We start from the raw sequence: 19,820 nt of genomic DNA, 5'->3' as shown, positions 1-19,820 counted from the left end.
TACGGACAGTTCGCACCGTAAAATTCAATCACCTTTGGCCGGATAATTGTTTCCATGGCAACTTGATCAATTCTGTGCTCTTTTGACATCAGATGGACGATGGTAAGAGCATCCGCTACAAAGATCTCTACGCTCTGTTTGAGCAAATCCTGGAAAAGACCATGCGGCAGGAGCAGAGGGACTGGAGAGAGTCCCCTGTCAAAGTTTGGGTGAACACCTTTAAAGTCTTCCTGGATGAGTTCATGACTGAGTATAAACCTCTAGACAGCACACAACCTAAGGTAATGCCATCACAAACCTTTGAAGGACACTCATTGTGATTGTGAACTCGTACATTTTAGCCGTGCAGGCTAATTGTGAGTATTTTAAGTGGTGTGGAAGTGACGTGAAAGAAAAAGGCTCATGTCTGTGATTTCTGTTTTTGTTTTACAGCAACCTAAACCTGAACGCAAAAAGCGAAGGAAGAAAGATGCAGACGTTGTAGGTTTCTCCACTGGCATCACCGTGATATCATATTTATCTTAACATTAAAAGGAAGAATGCTTACCTTTATATTCTATTGCACCTAATACATACCGTGTTTAGTTAGCAAAGCGTGCCAGACACAAATTTACCACCAGGAGCCCACGAGAATGAAATGTAGTCTACACACTGTATCAAATAATCTGCCTTTGCAAATGTAAAAATGTCACCCGCTGTCAAAGAGGTCTTCCTTTAGCAGTGTGTTCATTATCGAGGTTGCAGTTTGTCAAGGTGGAAAATTCATAATGAGAGCTGCCGCGAATATTTGGTTTAGCTCATTTGTATGAGAGGGTCAACAATATCTCAGCATGATACTGTTACTGTGTGTAAAGTTTTACGCGACTCTACACAACTGCAAACTACAACCATGGTTGTAAACATATTACATAATTTAACGTGGTACTAGCTTAACCGCCTGTTATTGTATAAATACCAGTATTTGACACGCACGTCCTATATTGGCTCTAAACTGCTAGTGGCAATTATATTAGGGCTTGCAGGTGTCCTGTATTTAATGTACGGTGTTTTTCAGTGCATGTATGAAGACACCTTGCATTAATTCTTACAGGAACAAGATTTTTGTCAGGGGGAATTTTTGTCAATTTATCCATGGATTTAATTTGCAAAGCCAACAGGGTCTCATCATACAACATCACTGTAACTCATGCCAGTATAGCTCTCGCTCAGTGTATTGGCAACAGAAACGGCTGTTAGTGTTCCCTGTTGGAAGCTTACAACTGTCCAAAATGTGTTGTTATGCCGGAGATTGACGATTCAGGGCAAACTTTGAGTAATTCATTGAGAGCTGATTTCCAGTAGCTTTGTCCAATATGTCGATATCATGTACAGCACAGTGCAGTCTGACCTTGGTTAAAGCTGTGTGTTCCGCTCCCATACAGGTGGAGGAGCATCATGGCCATATTTTCAAGTCCACCCAATACAGCATCCCCACATACTGTGAATACTGCTCATCGCTCATCTGGATGATGGATCGTGCCTGTGTTTGCAAACGTGAGTAAGGTTGCGCACTGAAGAGTGGATTTTGACATGGGTAATTGGTAAAAATACTGAAGTGATTTCTGACAGTAAAAATGGAACAAACATTTGATCTTGCTGAAGAACTTCATGTTTGTCATTTTAGCAAAAACAAGCAAGCCCACTTCTGCCCCAAAACTCTTGGAATTGCTGTCAGTTGTAAGCAATTGACTGAACAGATCATGTGGTAAAACCACAAAATAGATTACTTGCAACCTAAAATAGCATTTAAGTCGCTATCTTTAGATGGGTCTTAGATAATAGGTTTGTGTTTATTAATGCAGCTACCATTACAGCCCAGACTGTCTCATGATCTCATGTGACCATGCACAACAAAATGTGCATATAGTGTACACGGTGTCTGAGTGAGTCCGCCCTTTGAAAGTCCCATCCGGTCCTCTCGCCCTCCTGTGCCCTAATCGGAATGTCTTCAACTGGTCTCATGGGGTCTGCGGCTCTGTGTCTCCGGAAATTTCTCCTCACAAGTAGTCCTTTCTTCACTCAGTGTATACTGTACCTCCTCATGCCCGCCAATGCCGCTCTGCCATTCCCTGCTCAATCAGTTTTTGTCTTTGACTGGACTTGCTGAAAGATGAGGAGGCACTGCCTTTCTGTGGATAATGGGAATAGTGTGTTTGATTTTTCTGCCTGTGTTTACCCAGTGTGCCGTTACGCCTGCCACAGAAAGTGCTGCCAAAAGACGACCACCAAATGCAGTAAGAAGGTAAGTCGGCCAGACACAAGTCCAATGACTTGAAGTTTGATATTTTACCCTGTATGCCGTTTTCATGCCTTATTAATACAGTATTGTAATAGAGATCCCTTCTTCAAGCCAGTCATTTTTGACGGCAGGATTAGCAAGCTAGCAGTGTGCCTGGTTTTCTAGGGTATTGGTTTGTTTGCATGCACGTGATTGTTTGAGCGCTATACTTGTCTCTTTGAACAGTTCGACCCCGAGCTTTCCCCGAGACAATTTGGTGTTGAGGTGTTACGCCTGACAAATGATGAGCGAACGGTGCCCCTTGTGGTGGAGAAGCTTATCAACTACATCGAGATGCACGGCCTCTACACTGAGGGAATCTATCGAAAATCGGGCTCCACCAATAAAATTAGAGAACTGAAGCAGGGACTTGATACAGGTAACTTTTCGCAACCAGTGACAGGTGTTGAAAAATGGATGTTGAAACCAAAAAGACTTCAAGACGTGCTTATTCACGTTTAACTTTGTTTTGGCTTTCTGTGTCGTCTCCGTGTTGCCGCAGATGTGGAGAGCATGAATCTGGATGACTACAACATCCACGTCATTGCTAGTGTCTTCAAGCAGTGGCTGCGAGACCTGCCGAGTCCTCTGATGACATTTGAGCTATATGAGGCGTTTATACGTGCTATGGGTAAGTCAGCAGCATGTTTACCGCGGCGCATTCTGCGAGTGCCGAAAAATAAAAATGGTTGTCCTTTCTCAGGTTTGCAGGATAGAAAAGAAATGATAAGAGGGGTGTATTCAGTTGTTGACCAGCTAAGCAGGACCCACCTGAACACACTGGAACGGCTCATATTTCATCTTGTCCGGTAAACGAATGTGGATTTTGAACATTTTAAAACAAATTCCTGATGGGAGTATTGAGACACTTGTATTTACTCTTTCAGGATTGCCTTACAAGAGGAGACAAACCGTATGTCGGCTAATGCCTTGGCCATAGTTTTTGCTCCCTGTATCCTGCGCTGTCCAGACACGATTGATCCACTTCAGAGTGTCCAGGACATCAGTAAGACCACAGCGTAAGTAACCTCTATCTGTCGTCAAGTGAAAATACAGGACTAGTGTACTATTCTTGTGATCAGAGAATGTTTGTAACCCCATCGAGGTGTATTTTTTTTGTTCCTCCACAGGTGTGTCGAACTTGTCATTTGTGAACAGATGACAAAGTACAAAGTGCGACTGAAGGACATCAACACCCTGGAGTTTGCTGAAAATAAGGCCAAATGCAGGCTGACTTTCATCCGAAGATCAATGGTATGATCAAATTGTGACGACCAGAATTTTTCTTTTGGAAAAAGCTTCGCAACCCGTCGGTTTACTTCTGCTCGGTGCTGTTTCATCCTTTTCAAATCCTCCAGATCATGTCGCTTACTTTGCACTGTAACATTTACTTTGAGCTGTTAGGTTCGGTGCAGTGCAATAGTGCAAGCTGTCAGATTGATCGTAATTCTAATAATACATTTGATTGATAATAAACTTCACATATATACTGTGTGTGTGTATGTGTATATATATATATATATATATATATATATATATATATATATATATATATATATATATATATATAAAAAATCAATTGACGGAGGCCCAGAGAGGTGTGATGAAAAGGCCGATACCCGAGAGGTACATCCAGATGACCTTACCTGAAGCACTCGAAACTGCCAAACAAAGGCTCCAAGCCTTGTCCAGCCGCCTAAACCGGTACACGAAAGAGAATGAGGCCAGACGAATAAACAGGCTGTTCGCAACACAACCTGCGAAAGTGTACGCTCAGTGGCAGGGTCCTAACAACAGGGCTGACCCACCAAGACTGGAAACTGAAAGGTACTGGAAAGGCATATCGGAGAAGGAGGTTGCAAATAACAGCAGTGCACAATGGCTGGTGACCCTGAGAGAGGCGCACAGAAACCTCCCTGAACAGAACCCAGTTACCATAACAGTGGCAGACATACAGGAAAGAGTCTCAGATATGAAGAACTGGACAGCACCAGGCCCGGACATGGTCCACACCTACTGGCTAAAGAAACTCACAGCACTCCATGAGCGCCTAGCAGCACAAATGAACCAGCTGCTGAGGGACGAGACTCACCCAGAGTGGCTAACCGAAGGGCGAACGATCCTGATCATGAAGGATCCCTCGAAGGGTGCAGTCCCATCCAACTATCGGCCAATAACCTGTCTCTCCACAACATGGAAGCTCATGTCAGGCATCATTGCGGCTAAGATAAGTGGACACATGGATCAATACATGAGCGAAGCGCAGAAGGGCATTGGTAGAGATACCAGAGGAGCCAAACATCAGCTCCTGGTTGACAGAACAGTCGCACAAGACTGCAGGTCCCGACGTACCAACCTGTGCACAGCTTGGATTGATTACAAGAAAGCCTATGACTCGATTCCACATACATGGATCACTGAATGCTTGGAGTTGTATAAGGTGAACAGGACCCTAAGAGCCTTCGTTGTGAACTCGATGAGGATGTGGAAAACCACACTTGAAGCCAATGGCAAGCCACTTACCCAAGTGTCCATCAAATGTGGCATATACCAAGGTGATGCACTCTCCCCACTGCTGTTCTGCATAGGACTGAACCCCCTAAGCCAAGTAATCACCAAGACAGGCTATGGATACCGCCTCAGAAATGGAGCTACAATCAGTCACCTCCTCTACATGGATGACATAAAGCTGTATGCTAAGAGCGAAAGGGACATAGATTCCCTGATCCACACAACCAGGATCTACAGCAGCGACATCGGGATGTCATTCGAGCTTGAGAAATGTAGTCGGATGGTGACTAAGAGAGGAAGGGTAGTCTGCACTGAAGGGGTCTCACTCCCTGAAGGAACGATAGCAGACATTGAGGACAGCTACAAGTACCTCGGTATACCACAAGCCAATGGCAACCTCGAACTGGCAACAAGGAAAGCGGCTACGGCCAAATACCTCCAGCGAGTGAGGCAAGTCCTAAGAAGCCAGCTCAATGGCAAGAATAAAACCCGGGCAATAAACAGCTATGCCCTGCCAGTGATCAGATACCCTGCAGGAATAATAAGGTGGCCAAAGGAAGAGATTCAGACCACGGACGTTAAGACACGAAAGCTCCTAACCATGCATGGAGGGTTCCATCCCAAATCCAGCCCCCCGAGACTGTACGCAAGCCGAAAGGAAGGAGGCCGGGGACTAGTGAGTGTGAGAGCTACTGTCCAGGATGAAACATCCAAGCTCCATGAATACATCAAGGAGAAGGCTCCAACGGATGACGTACTCAGAGAATGTCTCAGACAACGGGGAACAGAAGATGAGGCGCTGGAAGAGGGACCATCATGGGAGGACAAGCCCCTACACGGGGGATGTACCACCGGACCATAACTGAAGTGGCTGATCTCAAGGAGTCCTATCAGTGGCTAGAGAGGGCTGGCCTGAAGGACAGCACAGAGGCACTCATCCTGGCTGCTCAGGAGCAGGCCTTGAGCACCAGAGCCATCGAGGCCCAGATATACCACACCAGACAAGACCCAAGATGTAGGTTGTGCAAAGAGGCACCTGAGACGATCCAACACATAACTGCAGGGTGTAAGATGCTGGCAGGGAAAGCCTACATGGAACGCCATAACCAGGTGGCTGGCATAGTCTACCGAAACATCTGTGCGGAGTATGGACTGGAAACCCCAAGGTCAAAATGGGAAACACCTCCGAAGGTGGTGAATGACAGAGCGAAGATCCTGTGGGACTTCCAGATCCAGACTGACAAGATGGTAATGGCGAACCAACCAGATATCGCGATCATAGATAAAGGGCAGAGGAAAGCCGTTGTAGTGGATGTAGCGGTCCCAAGTGATGGAAACATCAGGAAGAAGGAACATGAGAAACTCGAGAAATACCAAGGGCTCAGAGAGGAGCTGGAGAGAGCCTGGAAGGTAAAGGTGACAGTCGTGCCTGTGGTGGTCGGAGCACTCGGGGCAGTGACCCCCAAACTAGATGAGTGGTTGCAACAGATCCCGGGAACAACATCAGACATCTCAGTCCAGAAATGTGCAGTGCTGGAAACAGCAAGGATACTGCGCAGAACCCTCAAGCTTCCTGGCCTCTGGTAGAGGACCCGAGCTGAATGAGGGACGGACACCACCCGAGGGGTGAGATGAGGATTTTTAATTTTTTTTATATTAGAGCTGTCAGTTTAGCGCGTTTTTATTGGATTTAATTGAAATGAATTTTAACGGGATTAAATTTTTTCTCGCGAGATTAATGCGGCACACGTCACAGGCAGATGTTATGTGGCTCTATAAATACACCAGAAAGAAAACAACAAGCGTGCTGCAGAAGTCCACGCCCATGTCTGTTTTGCCAGCCATGGCAGCGCGAGACACCGAAAACGGATACTTAAAGAGTTTATGAATGGAAAGTTTACTTTTAAAAAGTTACCTGTTCTTCTCTCTCTGTGTATCATACAGGTATACGATGTATGCCACTGACGCGACTGTTACTTGTTTGGAACTATTTTGTGTGGAAGGTTATAGTGTTCTGTGTTCATATAAATAGCGCGGGTGGAGCTTCTCTGTGTTCGTCTGACAGTGACAGTGCGCTACAGTGGTAGCGACCTAGCGAAAGTAAAATGTCTCCAGTGTTGTCATCGAACCAAGTGTAGTCATTCGAAATGAGGTCTACACAAAACCGTAGAGAGACTTCCGCGTAAGAAGGACCAACACAATCAACATAGCCTGACCGTGTTAGGGGGCGTGAACCCCCGCCCCCTTTCAGAATGGTTTGCCCCTGCAGCACGGGGGAAGTGCGTATGCTTGTTTGTACGGCCGGCAGTTTCGAATACAGCGGCACATAATGAACACTGGTGTCCGGTGTCTCATTATTCTTCAACAAACATACAGAAACAGACTGCTGTGTTCAAAGCAAACTGGAGAAAAATGAAGTATGCAACCATGGTTTAAATCCACTATAGGCTGAGTACTAGTGTACCTTAGATGTGCACTTTATAATGTTATATTGCTCTGTTTTGATTTCATAAAAAAAGCTGTTAAAGCAGCTGTTGTGTGACAAAATATTTTTTTTCACTGTTGTTGATGGACAGTAATATTGTGTGAGATTATGTGTGAATAACTGCTCAGTGAAAAATGTTCATGTAAAATTGAAAATCGAAATTGTTATTTCAGTAAATATTTGCATTTGGCACATAGAAAACTGATTCATGATTCCATGCTGATGACGGCATTAAAATGGGGAAAAAATAGGACAAAAAATGTAAAAGGAAATTCAGAAACGATAAAAAATGTGTGAGTAATCACGATTAATTTTTTTGTTCATTTGAGTTAATTATGACAGTTGCATTTTTAATTAGATTAAATATTTTGTTTGACAGCTCTAATATATATATATATATTCAAAATGCTCAAGTATGCTTCAAACTTGTGAACTTTTTTTTTTTTTTTTTTTTGCATGACTGTGCTCGGGTGCAAAATGTTAGATACATAGGTATGCTACACTGGCCACTCTTTTCTGATGTTAGGTGATAGCTGCTTAGAATCGCTGTCATATGTTATGATTATAAAACTTAGTAAAATAAATTAGCTGCTTTAACCGCGTGTCAGGGAAAATCTTTCAAATTTTCCCATTTCGTATTTATGTCTATTCCACAGTCAAATTCACCTAAAAAGGTAAAGTAAATGTTGATCAGTGGTGTATTTATGTCCTCAACTGTTTTATGGTTTGGTTTGCGGGTGTTCTATTTATACTCGGCTTCATTTTCAATGGTTCCCATCCAAGGGATTGGGGTGGCTATGACGGTACATCAAACATGATGTGGTACGCAACAACTATAATGCAGTGGTTCTTAATCTTGTTAGAGGCACTGAACCCAACCTGTTCATATGCACATTCACCAAACCCCTCATTAGTGAGAAATAAAAACATGATTTTATTTATTTTTTTTTACAAATTCAAGACATTAAAAAACATTTATTAAAAACTGAAAAAAGTAAACACAATTAGTATAAGTATAAAGTATACTTTTTTAAAATTGTGCACAAAATGAACAAGCCAGTGATGGCCAAGCGCGTGTATCATAACTTATTGACATGTTGAGTCAGGTGTGCCTTCACCTTCATAGCAGAGGCTCCGTTGAACCCCTGAGACTGATTCACCGAACCCCTTGGGTTCAGTCGAACCCCGGTTAAGAACCACTGTTCTAATGCATGAAAAAGATCTGAAATGAGTGTGAAAACAGCCTTTCATTCAGGTTTCAAGTTAGAACGCAAGCTTTGTGGGAGGTCTCTACCAATTGAGCAAATGTATATCCTATTATCATGGAAACAAATATGACTTAGGTAAAGATTATGTTAAAAGGAAAAAATATACTGTCAACAAGAATAGACCGAAGTGATGATCAAGTCCGCTGCCCTTTAAAACAATAAATAATAATTATAATAATACTTTCTCTCTGTCAGGTTTATAGTTGAAGTTGTAATTGTTTTCTATTTTTTGCTGCTTGGTAACTACTACATAAACTTTAGAATGTTTTGAGACATTTAGAATCTAAACTGTGAAGGTGGGCACAGATGTATACACTTATTGGCAAGAATAAAATGCTGCCAATGTCATCCAATGTAAAATAGTGTGTTTGTGTCATCTGGACAAATAATACACGTGCATGTCAGTCGATGAGAGTAACCTGGAAAACACATTTCATTATGTTAGTTCCGTTAAAAAAAAAAAAAAAGAAGTATACAGTACAAGTACAGTATGTGTACTGTACAATGTAGATTCACCTCATATTTTGATGATTGCAGCTTACAGCTAACCAAAAATCCAAATTCCCCAGCTCAAGAAATAAATCTACAAAATAATCCAAAGTAGTGAATTGTGAGTTTGACTTTAATTGTGAACTTCTGAAACAAAATGAACTTTTCTATGATATTGTAAATTATTCAGATTTATTGCCGCTGTACATTTTACTCGAAAGACGACACCTTACAGTACACCATGCAAAAAAAAAAAAAATCCCCCACAGACTGATGAATTTGCCTTCTGTATTGGGAGCTACGGTCCACTACCTGGGGACTCCCATTGGCGCTCACATAACCTGAAATGTGCTCTTATGCCATTGATTTGTTTTCCAGGGAAAAGGTCACTTTCGGCGTCCAAGCTTACACTCGCCTACACCTCCTGTGAGCCCGCAACTTCAGTCTTTGACAAACACCGTAAAAGAGGAGAGCGAGGGCAACGAGTCTTTGGTCGAAATCTCTGAGCATCAGCAAGCAGCAATGGAGCAGGAGGAGAAAGTGCTGACGGAACAAATTGAGAATCTGCAAAAAGAGAAGTAAATGCTGTCACCGCACATAATTGGCAAGAACCTAATGATGCATACGCAGCTCACGCGCTAATGTGAATGTGCTTGCTCCTACAGGGAGGAGCTGACTTTTGAGATGCTGACTCTGGAGCCACGAGCATCAGATGATGAGACCCTTGAGTCGGAGGCCTCTATCGGTACAGCTGACAGCTCTGAAAACCTGAATATGGACTCTGAAATCATTTCCGTCCTTTCCGGTATGTCGCTGTATAGAAACTGTGCATATATCCACCCTGTTCGACTCATGTCATAAATAAATTCTTTTCTAATAACGTAATTGTCTATCTTTCAGAGAGAGGTCTAGTTTTGACTTCCCCATGGTCCCTGAGGTCTGATGGAAAGAGCCCACGGCATCGCACTCTGAGACGGCAACCCGACTCTCTGGATTCAGTGGATTCTTCCTCTAGTGTTTCTCCCTACTCCTCATCATCACACTTCCAGCCGTCGAATTCCCCCATCTCTAATACCAGCCGTGGCTTTTGGTTCCACTCCACTTCAAAGTCTCCCCCTCCAAGCTCAGGTGCAATGCAGGCTCAGAATGCACCTCAAGCTTCCAGCTTTGACAGTTTCAACTGCAGTCCTACAGCAGAGTTGGAGAGCGTGTTTGATGAAAGACCACAGTTTACCAGCCGTGGCACTTTTAATCCAGAAAAAGGCAAACAGAAACTTAGGGGGGGCAAACATGTATCCCAGAGGCATACCAGAGAAAGCGGTGGTCACAGCAGGGAGTCACCCGACATACAGCAGCAGATGGTGTTGTACGGCAGTAATGAATTCATGGTGTGATGCACCCAATGAGGACACGCCCTGAAAGCACGCTTACTTATTAGCCTTTAAAACCTGTCAAAGAATTGTACCCAAGTGCCTCCACCATTTGGAGCCAGTGTAGAGGCACAAGGTGGTTAGTGGAAGGAGCTTCACTTCTGTGGCCAAAGCAGCCACTCAAGATCTCACAAAGGTGCCTTGGCAGCTCCACACTCGGCACCAAGAAGAGAACACACTGGTATGGAGAACAGAGCAAAGGGAATGTTTGAAAATGTCAAAGACTGCAGCGTCAGTGAATGATTCTAAGGCTGGGAATCTGTTGTATTGTCCTACAAAAAGAAAACATGACTTCAGCGATAGCTGATGTTGCATTGAACCTTGAATCTCACAATTAGCTACTCTGAGTTTACAGTTCCTAACAATCAATGTATACAGTGGTTGCTTGATTACAAAATGTATTTTCCGCATTTATTTAATGAATTTTAATGTCACACAAATTCTTATTAGTCTATACAGATATAAATACTGTACAAAGCCCGGAACACCAGCTCATGCTGGGTAGTTGAAGTCAAATATTTATCTTTTTTTCCGGGGGGGGGGGGGGGCGCTATGTTGCTCGGAACTTAGCAAATTGGGCAATGGGAGATATAAGTGTGTGTTCATGTGCCAAGCGCTCATGAGAGACTATACTTACTTGTTGTACATGCTACCTTTCCCCATACTACAAGGGAGATATCACAATCAAAGGGACCAAGATAGCTTGTGTGTAATTCCTGCCAAGGGGACCTGTACGCTGCGAACAATGTCAGATGGTTAGAGAATACTTGCATTTAACTATTTAACAGCCATAAAACAACTGTAAAATTCAGTCCGGTCCTTATGTAGAGTGTAGTGACCAAAATGCCATCTATTCTGCCACCGTTGTATCAAACCCTCCCTGACTGTTCGCTCAATAGCAACCCCCTAAAAAAATATATATACAGTATTAAAAAAAAAACCTACCTTGTTGCCTTGCTTCCTGTTTTCTGCCATCTGGAGCTTAGAAGTGCCATTTGAGTTCAAGAAAGTGTTGCATAGGAAAAGGGAAAAGATTACGGTCTCTGTGGCTTCTAAGACAAATAAATAGTCCATAAGGTTTAAGATCAAATTAACAATACACATACACACACACACACATGCATACATGCATACATACCCACGCACGTGTGTCTCTGTGCGTGTGTGCGATTAGGGCAGCCCTTAGTCATGAGACATTATTGAACAACCATTCGCGCTCTCACAATCCCACCAGGGAACAATTTAGAGTTTACCTCCCATGCGTGTTTTTGGAATGTGGAAGGAAACCGGAGTACCTGTAGAAAACCCCACCCAGGTACGAGGAGAACATCCAAACTCCACACAGGAGGCTGCAGCCAGAATCGAACCCCGCACCTCTGCACTGTGAGGCCGATGTGGCCGTCGCTGACGGTGCTGCCCACAGTTGGACATGTGCATTCAAAAGCTTCGAGGTCACATTCAGTTAATATGTAAAGTTTTGAGTACATTTTAAGCTAGTCCTGAAATTTCAGCCAAAAACCAACGCATTACAATTACCTTACTTAACCACTGCATATGTTCATATCAAGTGCAAACAGCTGAGTGTTTTTGCTGTATTTTGTCTGAGTATCTCTTTCCACTGTGTCATTTGAGTTTAGTTCTTTATTGAAGTATGTTTAATTTCTTTCAGAGACATCTTCAGCTCTAATAGTAATGAATAGTGTAATGTTAAAAATGGGATTGTTGTCATGTTGAGGTTAGAGTAGATGTAATGTTTGTAAATGTTGAATTTCTTAAAAAGAAACGGGGGGGGGGGGTGACAATTATTGTATCATCAACGCCATGCTGGTTTATTACGTGCATGCACCAAAATGTACTTGGATTTATAGTCGTTTGTTTTCTGATTAGATCCCAACACTAATTAAGAGTTGAACCAATGTAGGTATGTGACCCGTGCAAACTATGGTTGCGTTGGTTTGATTAAAAATATTGGTGCCACCACGAGCCAACCGCTTAAGCCCGGCTCGCGTAAAATCGAAGAAAAGTGACGCGTCCATCCTGCTGTGCGCTGTGACGCGGCTACCTGTGGAGTGACGCATGCGTAGAACGCCGCCGCGGCGCCATCCGGAGCAGCTACAGCCAGAGGGAAACAAGGTGCCTGGTTTTCGAGAACAAAAACCCAACGCGACAATGTCGGGATTTGACAGCAACCCATTCGCCGAACCCATGGACATGAATCCCTTCCAGGTGAGTGTTTGTTTTGCTTTGTTTTTTAAGGGAGAAACGACTTTTGTCCTGATTTTGGTTTTTAGGATCTACACTGAAGAAACCTGTTTGGTCGGTTACTAGGTTTGGCCTCCACATTATCTACCGGAACAAACGTCACATATAAGTGAATATAAATATGGATTGTTGTCCACATATGGAATGTTTATAATCAAAAGCCTCGGAAACAAAGCTTCAAATAGTGACTAGGTCTAGTCACCTGAACAGGTACAATCTGCAACAGGTGCCTGCTCGTTTTCAGCCAATTATATACTTCCTCAACATTACTTAACCGTTTAAAAGCTGACTTTCTGAATTAAATGTGTGGAACACCTGCATTTTTTGAGGGCTTGGGTTAGTTGGCATACTGGATGTTTTCGTGTGTCGGCTTGCTCACTGCTCAGTAATGTTGCTTTTGAGCGGCATACACGCTGTTATTAGCTCCCTATTTGCTTAGGAAAAATGTTTGTTTAACCTCGAAACGTCCTAACAAAGACTTAAAGCCAGCAGAGTCACTTAATAGTTAATATTATCTTCTGGAAAATGTGACCTTACAATGTTTTTTCCTGAACTCTGAACCTGCGTTATTGCGCCACATCAAATGCAGTTTTGAACATCCATTGTTCAACGTGTCATTAATGATTATGACTAGTGCTAATATGAATACTGTGTGAATTTCTTTTTTAGGATGCTTCTGTCACTCAGGCCACCCGAGGAGCCGCTGATGGCATTCGGGATTATAACCCATTCTCCACTGAATTGGTGAGCCGCTTGTCTCTTGATGTGTATTGTATTGCAATGATTGTAAACTTGAATTCTTTATCACACACATTTGTGGGGTGGGGGGTGGAATACATTCCATGATGTTCTGCAGAAGGACCGCAGTGAGACCACCATCCCCATCTCAGCTGTTTCATCTCAACCCGCCATACTGCAAACCTCAGTGGAGCAGAGTTCACAAGTGAGACACACAGGCAATTTTATAGAAATGAAATAAGATGTGTCATTAGATGAAAGCCATTGTGTACAACTGCAAGTTAGTATGCTGTGGCTTTTAAGATAAAATCTAAAGTTGAGCTTGTCTCATCTTTTTGTTTTACATTTGCCATCTAACAAGAACATATATGGTGGTTGTATAACCATCCATTCTTTTAGAAGACTTGTCTTAATTAGGATCATTGGTGACTTGGGCAAGAGGTGGGTTAGACCCTGAATGTGTTGCTGGTCAGTGACAGGTCACAGGCAGACAAACAACCATTTACCCTCAATTTCACATCTACGGAGAGGTAAGAATTGTCACTTAATCTAACATTCATGTATTCGGAGTCTGTCATGAAGCTGGAGTACCAGGAGAAAAAAAGCACAAACTCAGGTACTGTTAGGTACAGGTACAGTACTGTTGCTCAGAAAAACATGTACACTCCACCCAAAAAGGCTTGGGCTGAGATTCCAACCGAGAACGGCTTGACCATGTGGCTGATGTGCTAATTTCGAGTCTTCCACCTTTTTTGGGGGGTGGTGGGTTGGGGGGGGGATACATACATTGTATCTAAAAGCAGTTGACTTAATGTATGGTGTTGGGAGCACTCTTATGGTTTGCCGCAAAGCTACTTTAAGGGTATGTCTGCCGGACTGTATATAACCCAGCAACCTCCCTGTTTTATAACAGGCGTCTGTTGCGGTAGCTGCAGGTCAAGCTAATCTTGTCAAGCAGCAAGAAGAACTGGAGAGGAAGGCAGCAGAGTTGGAGAGAAAGGAACAGGAACTTCAGAACAGGACACCCCAGAACACAGGGGGTAAGTCACTGCACTGTTTTAAATGGGTGTGTTGTTCAACTGTTGAGGGTAACACAATTTGTTATTTTGACCGCAAGTCAAAGAGAACAACTGGCCTCCCCTGCCCAAGTTTTTTCTTGTGAAGCCATGCTTTTACCAAGACTTTGAGGCAGACATCCCAGAAGAATACCGACGGATCTGTAAAAGAATGTACTACCTGTGGATGTGTAAGTATCCTGGATCCCATCACATGATAATGGATTTTAGATCATGCATTTGTTATGCAAGAGTCAAATTCAAAACTCAGGGCTGTATTATGAAAATAAATCACGTTAGTAATTTTATTGATATTCAATATACTATCTAGCCATCCATTGTATGAACCGCATATACATCGATTTTTCTGAATCGCTTATCCTCAATATTAATATACAGTACTTTTAATCTCGTAGGCCACCTCGTGTCTTCTGTCACAGTTGTTTCCTGTTGAGCTGTGTGTGTAACATTATTTTGTCTCATTTTCTCTCCACTTATGAAATTGGATGCCATTTTGTTGTTCAAAGATGGCTGCGCTTTGCGATAGCTCAGTGAAAATGTTACTCAGTCACCAAGCACTTCATTCCGGTCTTTCACAATATTAGGTTAGACAATTAGCATGGCTTCTTCATCGTCCCTCTGTTCATTACTCCTCATAATCCCTTCATGAGACCGATACTTGGATTTTATTCTTGGGAGCTAAACCACAAGGTGTTGTTTAGCCACAGTAGCAGTCATCCAATAAATTATTGCTAACAAGTTACTCCACTTGCACCCATTTTACATCCAGCTGCCAACTACCCAATAACTACAAAATAAACTAGCCCATCAACGCTTTTTGGTACAATCTGCACCATTACTTACTGGAAAAACTTTTTTTTAAAACAATGATTCTCAGTTCGACTATTTGTTTTTTTGATTATGCTCAAAGTGCAAGCTGCAATGCCAGCCTTGTGTTGTTTGAAGGAGTACCCAGCATGCCTAGACGTGCCCTATATTTTTAACTTTATTTTCATTGAACCCTAAAACAGACTTTGCACCGTAGGTTTCTTTTGTATGGTGACAGTGTATTATTATGATTCACTTTGCTGTGTTGTTGTGTACTCTGCCACTTGGTGGCAGATGCGCATTATAAAAATGGTAAGTGAAAGCTTTAGCCCTTCAAATCAAGCTTCCTCTGTCTCTCTCTTCTAATGACTGGCATTTTACTGTAGGTGACAAATGACAATGTTACCCTCGTCTTTCGCAATATATATCATTATCACTCAGCTCTAACCTGTATGCATTTGTTTTCTCATGACTGATGTCATGTCAGTTTGTGCTTGCGTGTTTTTTAGGCTAGTATGTTGCTTATGCTATTGAGACTTTTGTGAAGCTGATTTGTTTGTTTAATAATTTAACGACTGAATACAGTCCTTTTATGTGACCTGAGTTCACAGTACATGCTAGACAAAATGTTGATGTTTTATTGTTCGCTCCAGTTTTAGCCCAGTGCCGCACCTTATGAACCTTGCCTGCAATTTGAATTCTCTCAGTGTTTGAGTGTTTGCAAAACCCCGAGAATCGATCTTGGCTCGAGCCCGCTGACTTCCTCCAAGCTGCACCGCTGGTAGTGCGGACCAATCACAAAGCAACACTGTGTTTGGGAGAAGGATGTGCGGCTGTGATGAAAACTTTTCTCAGTTGACACTGCTCGATTCAAAAACCAACGTTGTTATTCAATACGCCTTTTATCCGCATATTTACATTGAAAGAAACGACAACTACACTCAACGCTATGATGCCATCTGTACGAGTCATCCAGATGACTGGCCTTAGCCGGTCAAACCAAGGTACATGCCAGTGATTACATTTTCTTCCATTGCCATGATTGGTCAAAACATAAGTTTGGTTGGCATGCACAAGTTACCGCGTTGCCCAATCAGCACAAAGTATTGTCGTACTGAATGTCGGGCCTTTCCTGAGCAGATCACATTGAAGCAGTCACTATGGAGAACTCCTATGAGTCATTCACGTATCAATCGGACTCTTGCCACCTTATGAGCCATATATGTCATTTGAAACCCTATATTTGACAGATTTTTGCTCTTTGCGGCAAGCCCCTATCCTACACGAATAGTAATCCTGTGTCCGAACTACAGGCTCCCAGTCACACCACTAAACTCTTCGTGGTTTACTCTTTATGCACAGTATGTCCCTGATTGTGCGTATGTATGTGCGTATGCACAGTCCACAGTGTCACACTGTTCCTCAACGTGCTGGCCTGCCTGGCCTACTTCACAGTGGACTCTCAGTATGGCGTCGACTTTGGCCTGTCCATCCTCTGGTTCCTCCTCTTCACCCCCGTTTCCTTCGTCTGCTGGTACAGACCCGTGTACAGAGCCTTCAGGTACGCTGTACTGTTACTGATTTTGTGCTCGTGGACCACATTTTTGTGGTTTCATTCTTGAATGTGGGAGTAATCATCACCTGTAACTACTTCATGTTAGGTGCATGTCAATGTATCAGAGCTTGAAGGGCTGTAACTGCCATTGATGATTCAATTCCTTCCTTGTGTTGTGTGTGCATCCTTTCTTTCCAGGTCTGACAGTTCCTTCAGCTTCTTTTTCTTCTTCTTTGTTTTTTTCTTCCAAGTGGCTGTGTACATCATTCAGACTGTGGGAATCCCCAAGTGGGGCAACAGGTGAGTTGTACACTTGCGGGATAATCTGCATGTCGAGTGTAAGGGGGTGTGGCATGCTCGCAACAGGCTGCTGCCACAATATGGATGGAGTCGTGTGTTTTCTTGTGTGCGCTCAAGCTATTGTGGCCTCTACATGAGCTTCTCTTTTGCGTCTCAACAGATGGCTGTTGTCTTCTTTAAGGGGTTCTGTCCTTTGTAAGTGTGTGGTTCCTTTCTCTTTGCCTTTCCTCTATATCCTCTTGTAATACATCCATCAACATTTTTTCCCATTAATTGCCGGTGAGTGTTAAGCAGATAAATTCATTAATTTTGTGTACTGTTGCACAGTGCTTCTGGGTTGTTCATAGTGTGTTTTTATGTGTGCATTTATTGACAGTGGCTGGATTGCGTCCATCAGCATGATCAACACGAACTTGGCTGTGGCCGTTGTTATGATGGTGGTGGCGGGCTTTTTCACCGTAAATGCGATCCTGGCAGTCATGCTCCTAAAAATGGTATTTTAAACTAAGCTTTTTACAACTTTGTAAAGGAAATTGTCTAGCAAACCACCTAAATGTTAGTATGTGTATGCATGCGAGTCATTTCATTTTTTCCAGTGATTCATGTATATCATCACTTAAACAATACAGTATGCGGCTTTGCAAAAAAACAAAACAAAACTATAGCAGTTCATCATGAAATTGCTGCTAAACAGTTCAAAATGACTATTGAACTGATTGTCTTCCATGAAGGTCCACTACAAGTACAGACGTACCGGAGCCAGCTTCACCAAGGCTCAACAGGAGTTCTCCAGCGGTGTCCTGACCAACAGAACCTTCCAGTCTGCTGCTACGACAGCTGCTCAGGGAGCTTTTAGCAGCAACTAAAGCATTAGATCGTGCCCTATTTCCATGGGCTCTTACACTAGTTATATACCTGGGGCACAGATCATAATAATTGGGGGGATAAAAGGAAAGAAAGAAATAACTTGACCACAAACATGCTTCCACATGGTTGTTTGTGTCAAACGTGCGATATACAGTGACCATGGTCAAAAGCTGTATATGAAAATGTGTGAGTCAAGACATGGATCTTGAATGGTGTATGAATTGCACATTCTTTGGAATGCACTCTACATAGAGTCCCTCATCACTGTATAGTGAAACATGAGGCTGCTATCAAACTAACAAAGCTGAATTGGAGCAAAGAGACGGGGCAAATGACATTTCATCACCACCCAAAAAAGGACTTGAATGTTTGGTAATGTCAAAGTGCAGTTGGTATGCTACTTTTGAAAGCCCTGTCAACTTCGTTTTGAGGTTTCGATCCCGCAGAGTCCGATTTGATTTTTTTCTTGTCACATTTTTTTTCCCACCCTCACGACGGAACACACAAACCACAGAGAGCAATGGTGAAAAGGGCATGCTTAATGTGAAATTGTTAATTCTGGTCATGTGCAACGGAACCCTGATAAAGAACAGGTTGGCTGCTGAAACCGGTATGGTCCAAACGTGTGAAAACAGATGGCCGAGGTCAATTATTTTCATTGTCTCTGCCACCTCAGCCTTGGTAGTACTGTTTCTCTGGGTGTAGGTTACTTGTTACTGCTGCCATCATTTATGTTTTTTCTTGCACATACTTCTGATACGTAATGAAGAATAGGCCATGAAGGAGTTGCTTTGCTCAAATGAAGTGAGAAAAGTCACTGTTTACAGGCTGACATTAAGTTGTGCCTGGAGCAGCTGGTTGATACATTTTGATTAACGAGCAAAGGAACACAATCTCTGTGTCAATTTTCTAGACACTGCTAATTGTATTACGAATGGCACCGATGTGAAACAAAATCAATGTTGATAATCAATTCAGCCTGTTAGTTATTAGCTTGTCGTTAATAGTCGGTGGTTTTTAAAAATTGTAGTTGTTGTGTGTGTGTGTGCGCGCGCGCTTGCGTGTGTGTGCTTTTCACCCCCTGCTTCGGGAAACATTTTATCCAAATTAGCATTCCTAAGTCTGGTGTATGTGTCACTGGTTTGTCTTGACCATTTACAATTTCACGTTCAGTTTTTAAGCCAGCTTTACAAATGTCTAATCTTGCAGTTGATAACCACTTTCAACTGTTCAAATAGCCCCAATCTGGGTTGAAGATGATAAATATGAAGGATGCCTAAAATGCATTCCCTTTTCCTTTGAAGAATAGACAAGTTTTACTTGTTGGGGAAGAGAAACTTGATGTGCAAAGAAAAACCAAGTACGAGTAAGGGCCACAGAATGCAGTTTAACTTAACTCTTTGCTGTCTCTCTTAAGGCACTGTAAATGATTTTGTTGTGTGTCTGTGCCTTAAGCAGATGTAAAGTTACATACATGTTTCCATAGATTTTTTTTGGGGGGGGGGCGTTGTCATATACCTTTTTCCTTCTCTTTGCTTACTAAAGAAATTATTTGTTCTTAAGAACGTATTATGGTATGTTGCATGTATGGGTAAATTATTTTGATGTACAATTAGGGTTTCTGACGGGACAGTTGACTAAATAAATCCCTCCTTAATGTTGTGAATAGTGCTGTGTTGTCCATATACAGGTAGACGTCATCCATCTTCAGCACT

The 19,820-nt window shown here is 42.7% G+C and overlaps 3 protein-coding genes across 13 annotated transcripts in view; 2 read left to right on the top strand and 1 right to left on the bottom strand.

Annotated features, from left to right (window-relative positions):
- myo9aa (myosin IXAa) overlaps positions 1-10,786 on the top strand; it is a 107,236-nt gene extending 96,450 nt beyond the window's left edge. For all 9 annotated transcript variants that reach the window (XM_052062967.1, XM_052062970.1, XM_052062965.1 and 6 more), the window contains 12 exons: positions 93-281; positions 433-480; positions 1,422-1,533; positions 2,220-2,281; positions 2,504-2,696; positions 2,820-2,948; positions 3,021-3,126; positions 3,205-3,336; positions 3,448-3,571; positions 9,449-9,648; positions 9,736-9,875; positions 9,971-10,786. In XM_052062967.1, coding sequence (XP_051918927.1) covers positions 93-281; positions 433-480; positions 1,422-1,533; positions 2,220-2,281; positions 2,504-2,696; positions 2,820-2,948; positions 3,021-3,126; positions 3,205-3,336; positions 3,448-3,571; positions 9,449-9,648; positions 9,736-9,875; positions 9,971-10,464 — 1,929 coding nt within the window. In that variant the 3' untranslated portion in view covers positions 10,465-10,786. The remainder of the gene's footprint in view (positions 1-92; positions 282-432; positions 481-1,421; positions 1,534-2,219; positions 2,282-2,503; positions 2,697-2,819; positions 2,949-3,020; positions 3,127-3,204; positions 3,337-3,447; positions 3,572-9,448; positions 9,649-9,735; positions 9,876-9,970) is intronic.
- LOC127599381 (uncharacterized) overlaps positions 1-19,820 on the bottom strand; it is a 207,536-nt gene that overhangs the window by 139,757 nt on the left and 47,959 nt on the right. The gene's annotated exons all lie outside the window — the stretch shown is intronic.
- Positions 12,414-19,771, top strand: LOC127599352 (secretory carrier-associated membrane protein 2-like). Of its 3 annotated transcripts, XR_007962087.1 has the most exons (10): positions 12,424-12,726; positions 13,432-13,506; positions 13,619-13,705; positions 14,414-14,540; positions 14,618-14,746; positions 16,785-16,944; positions 17,137-17,238; positions 17,399-17,433; positions 17,615-17,732; positions 17,970-18,188. XR_007962087.1 is itself a non-coding variant. In XM_052063259.1 (9 exons), the coding sequence occupies exons 1-8, from the start codon at positions 12,577-12,579 to the stop codon at positions 17,481-17,483; spliced, it is 915 nt and encodes a 304-aa protein (XP_051919219.1). In that variant the 5' UTR covers positions 12,414-12,576; the 3' UTR covers positions 17,484-17,517; positions 17,615-17,732. The 3 variants fall into 3 exon arrangements, 2 of the variants coding, with proteins under 2 accessions (XP_051919219.1, XP_051919218.1); XM_052063259.1 differs by lacking the exon at positions 17,970-18,188 and having other exon boundaries at positions 12,414-12,726; positions 17,399-17,517; XM_052063258.1 differs by lacking the exon at positions 17,399-17,433 and having other exon boundaries at positions 12,440-12,726; positions 17,970-19,771.

The sequence above is a fragment of the Hippocampus zosterae genome, chromosome 4 (genome assembly GCF_025434085.1).
Source record: "Hippocampus zosterae strain Florida chromosome 4, ASM2543408v3, whole genome shotgun sequence".
Taxonomy (NCBI): domain Eukaryota; kingdom Metazoa; phylum Chordata; class Actinopteri; order Syngnathiformes; family Syngnathidae; genus Hippocampus; species Hippocampus zosterae.
The sequence above is the reverse complement of the archived record's forward strand: the minus strand, read 5'-3'. Positions and strand labels throughout refer to the sequence as shown.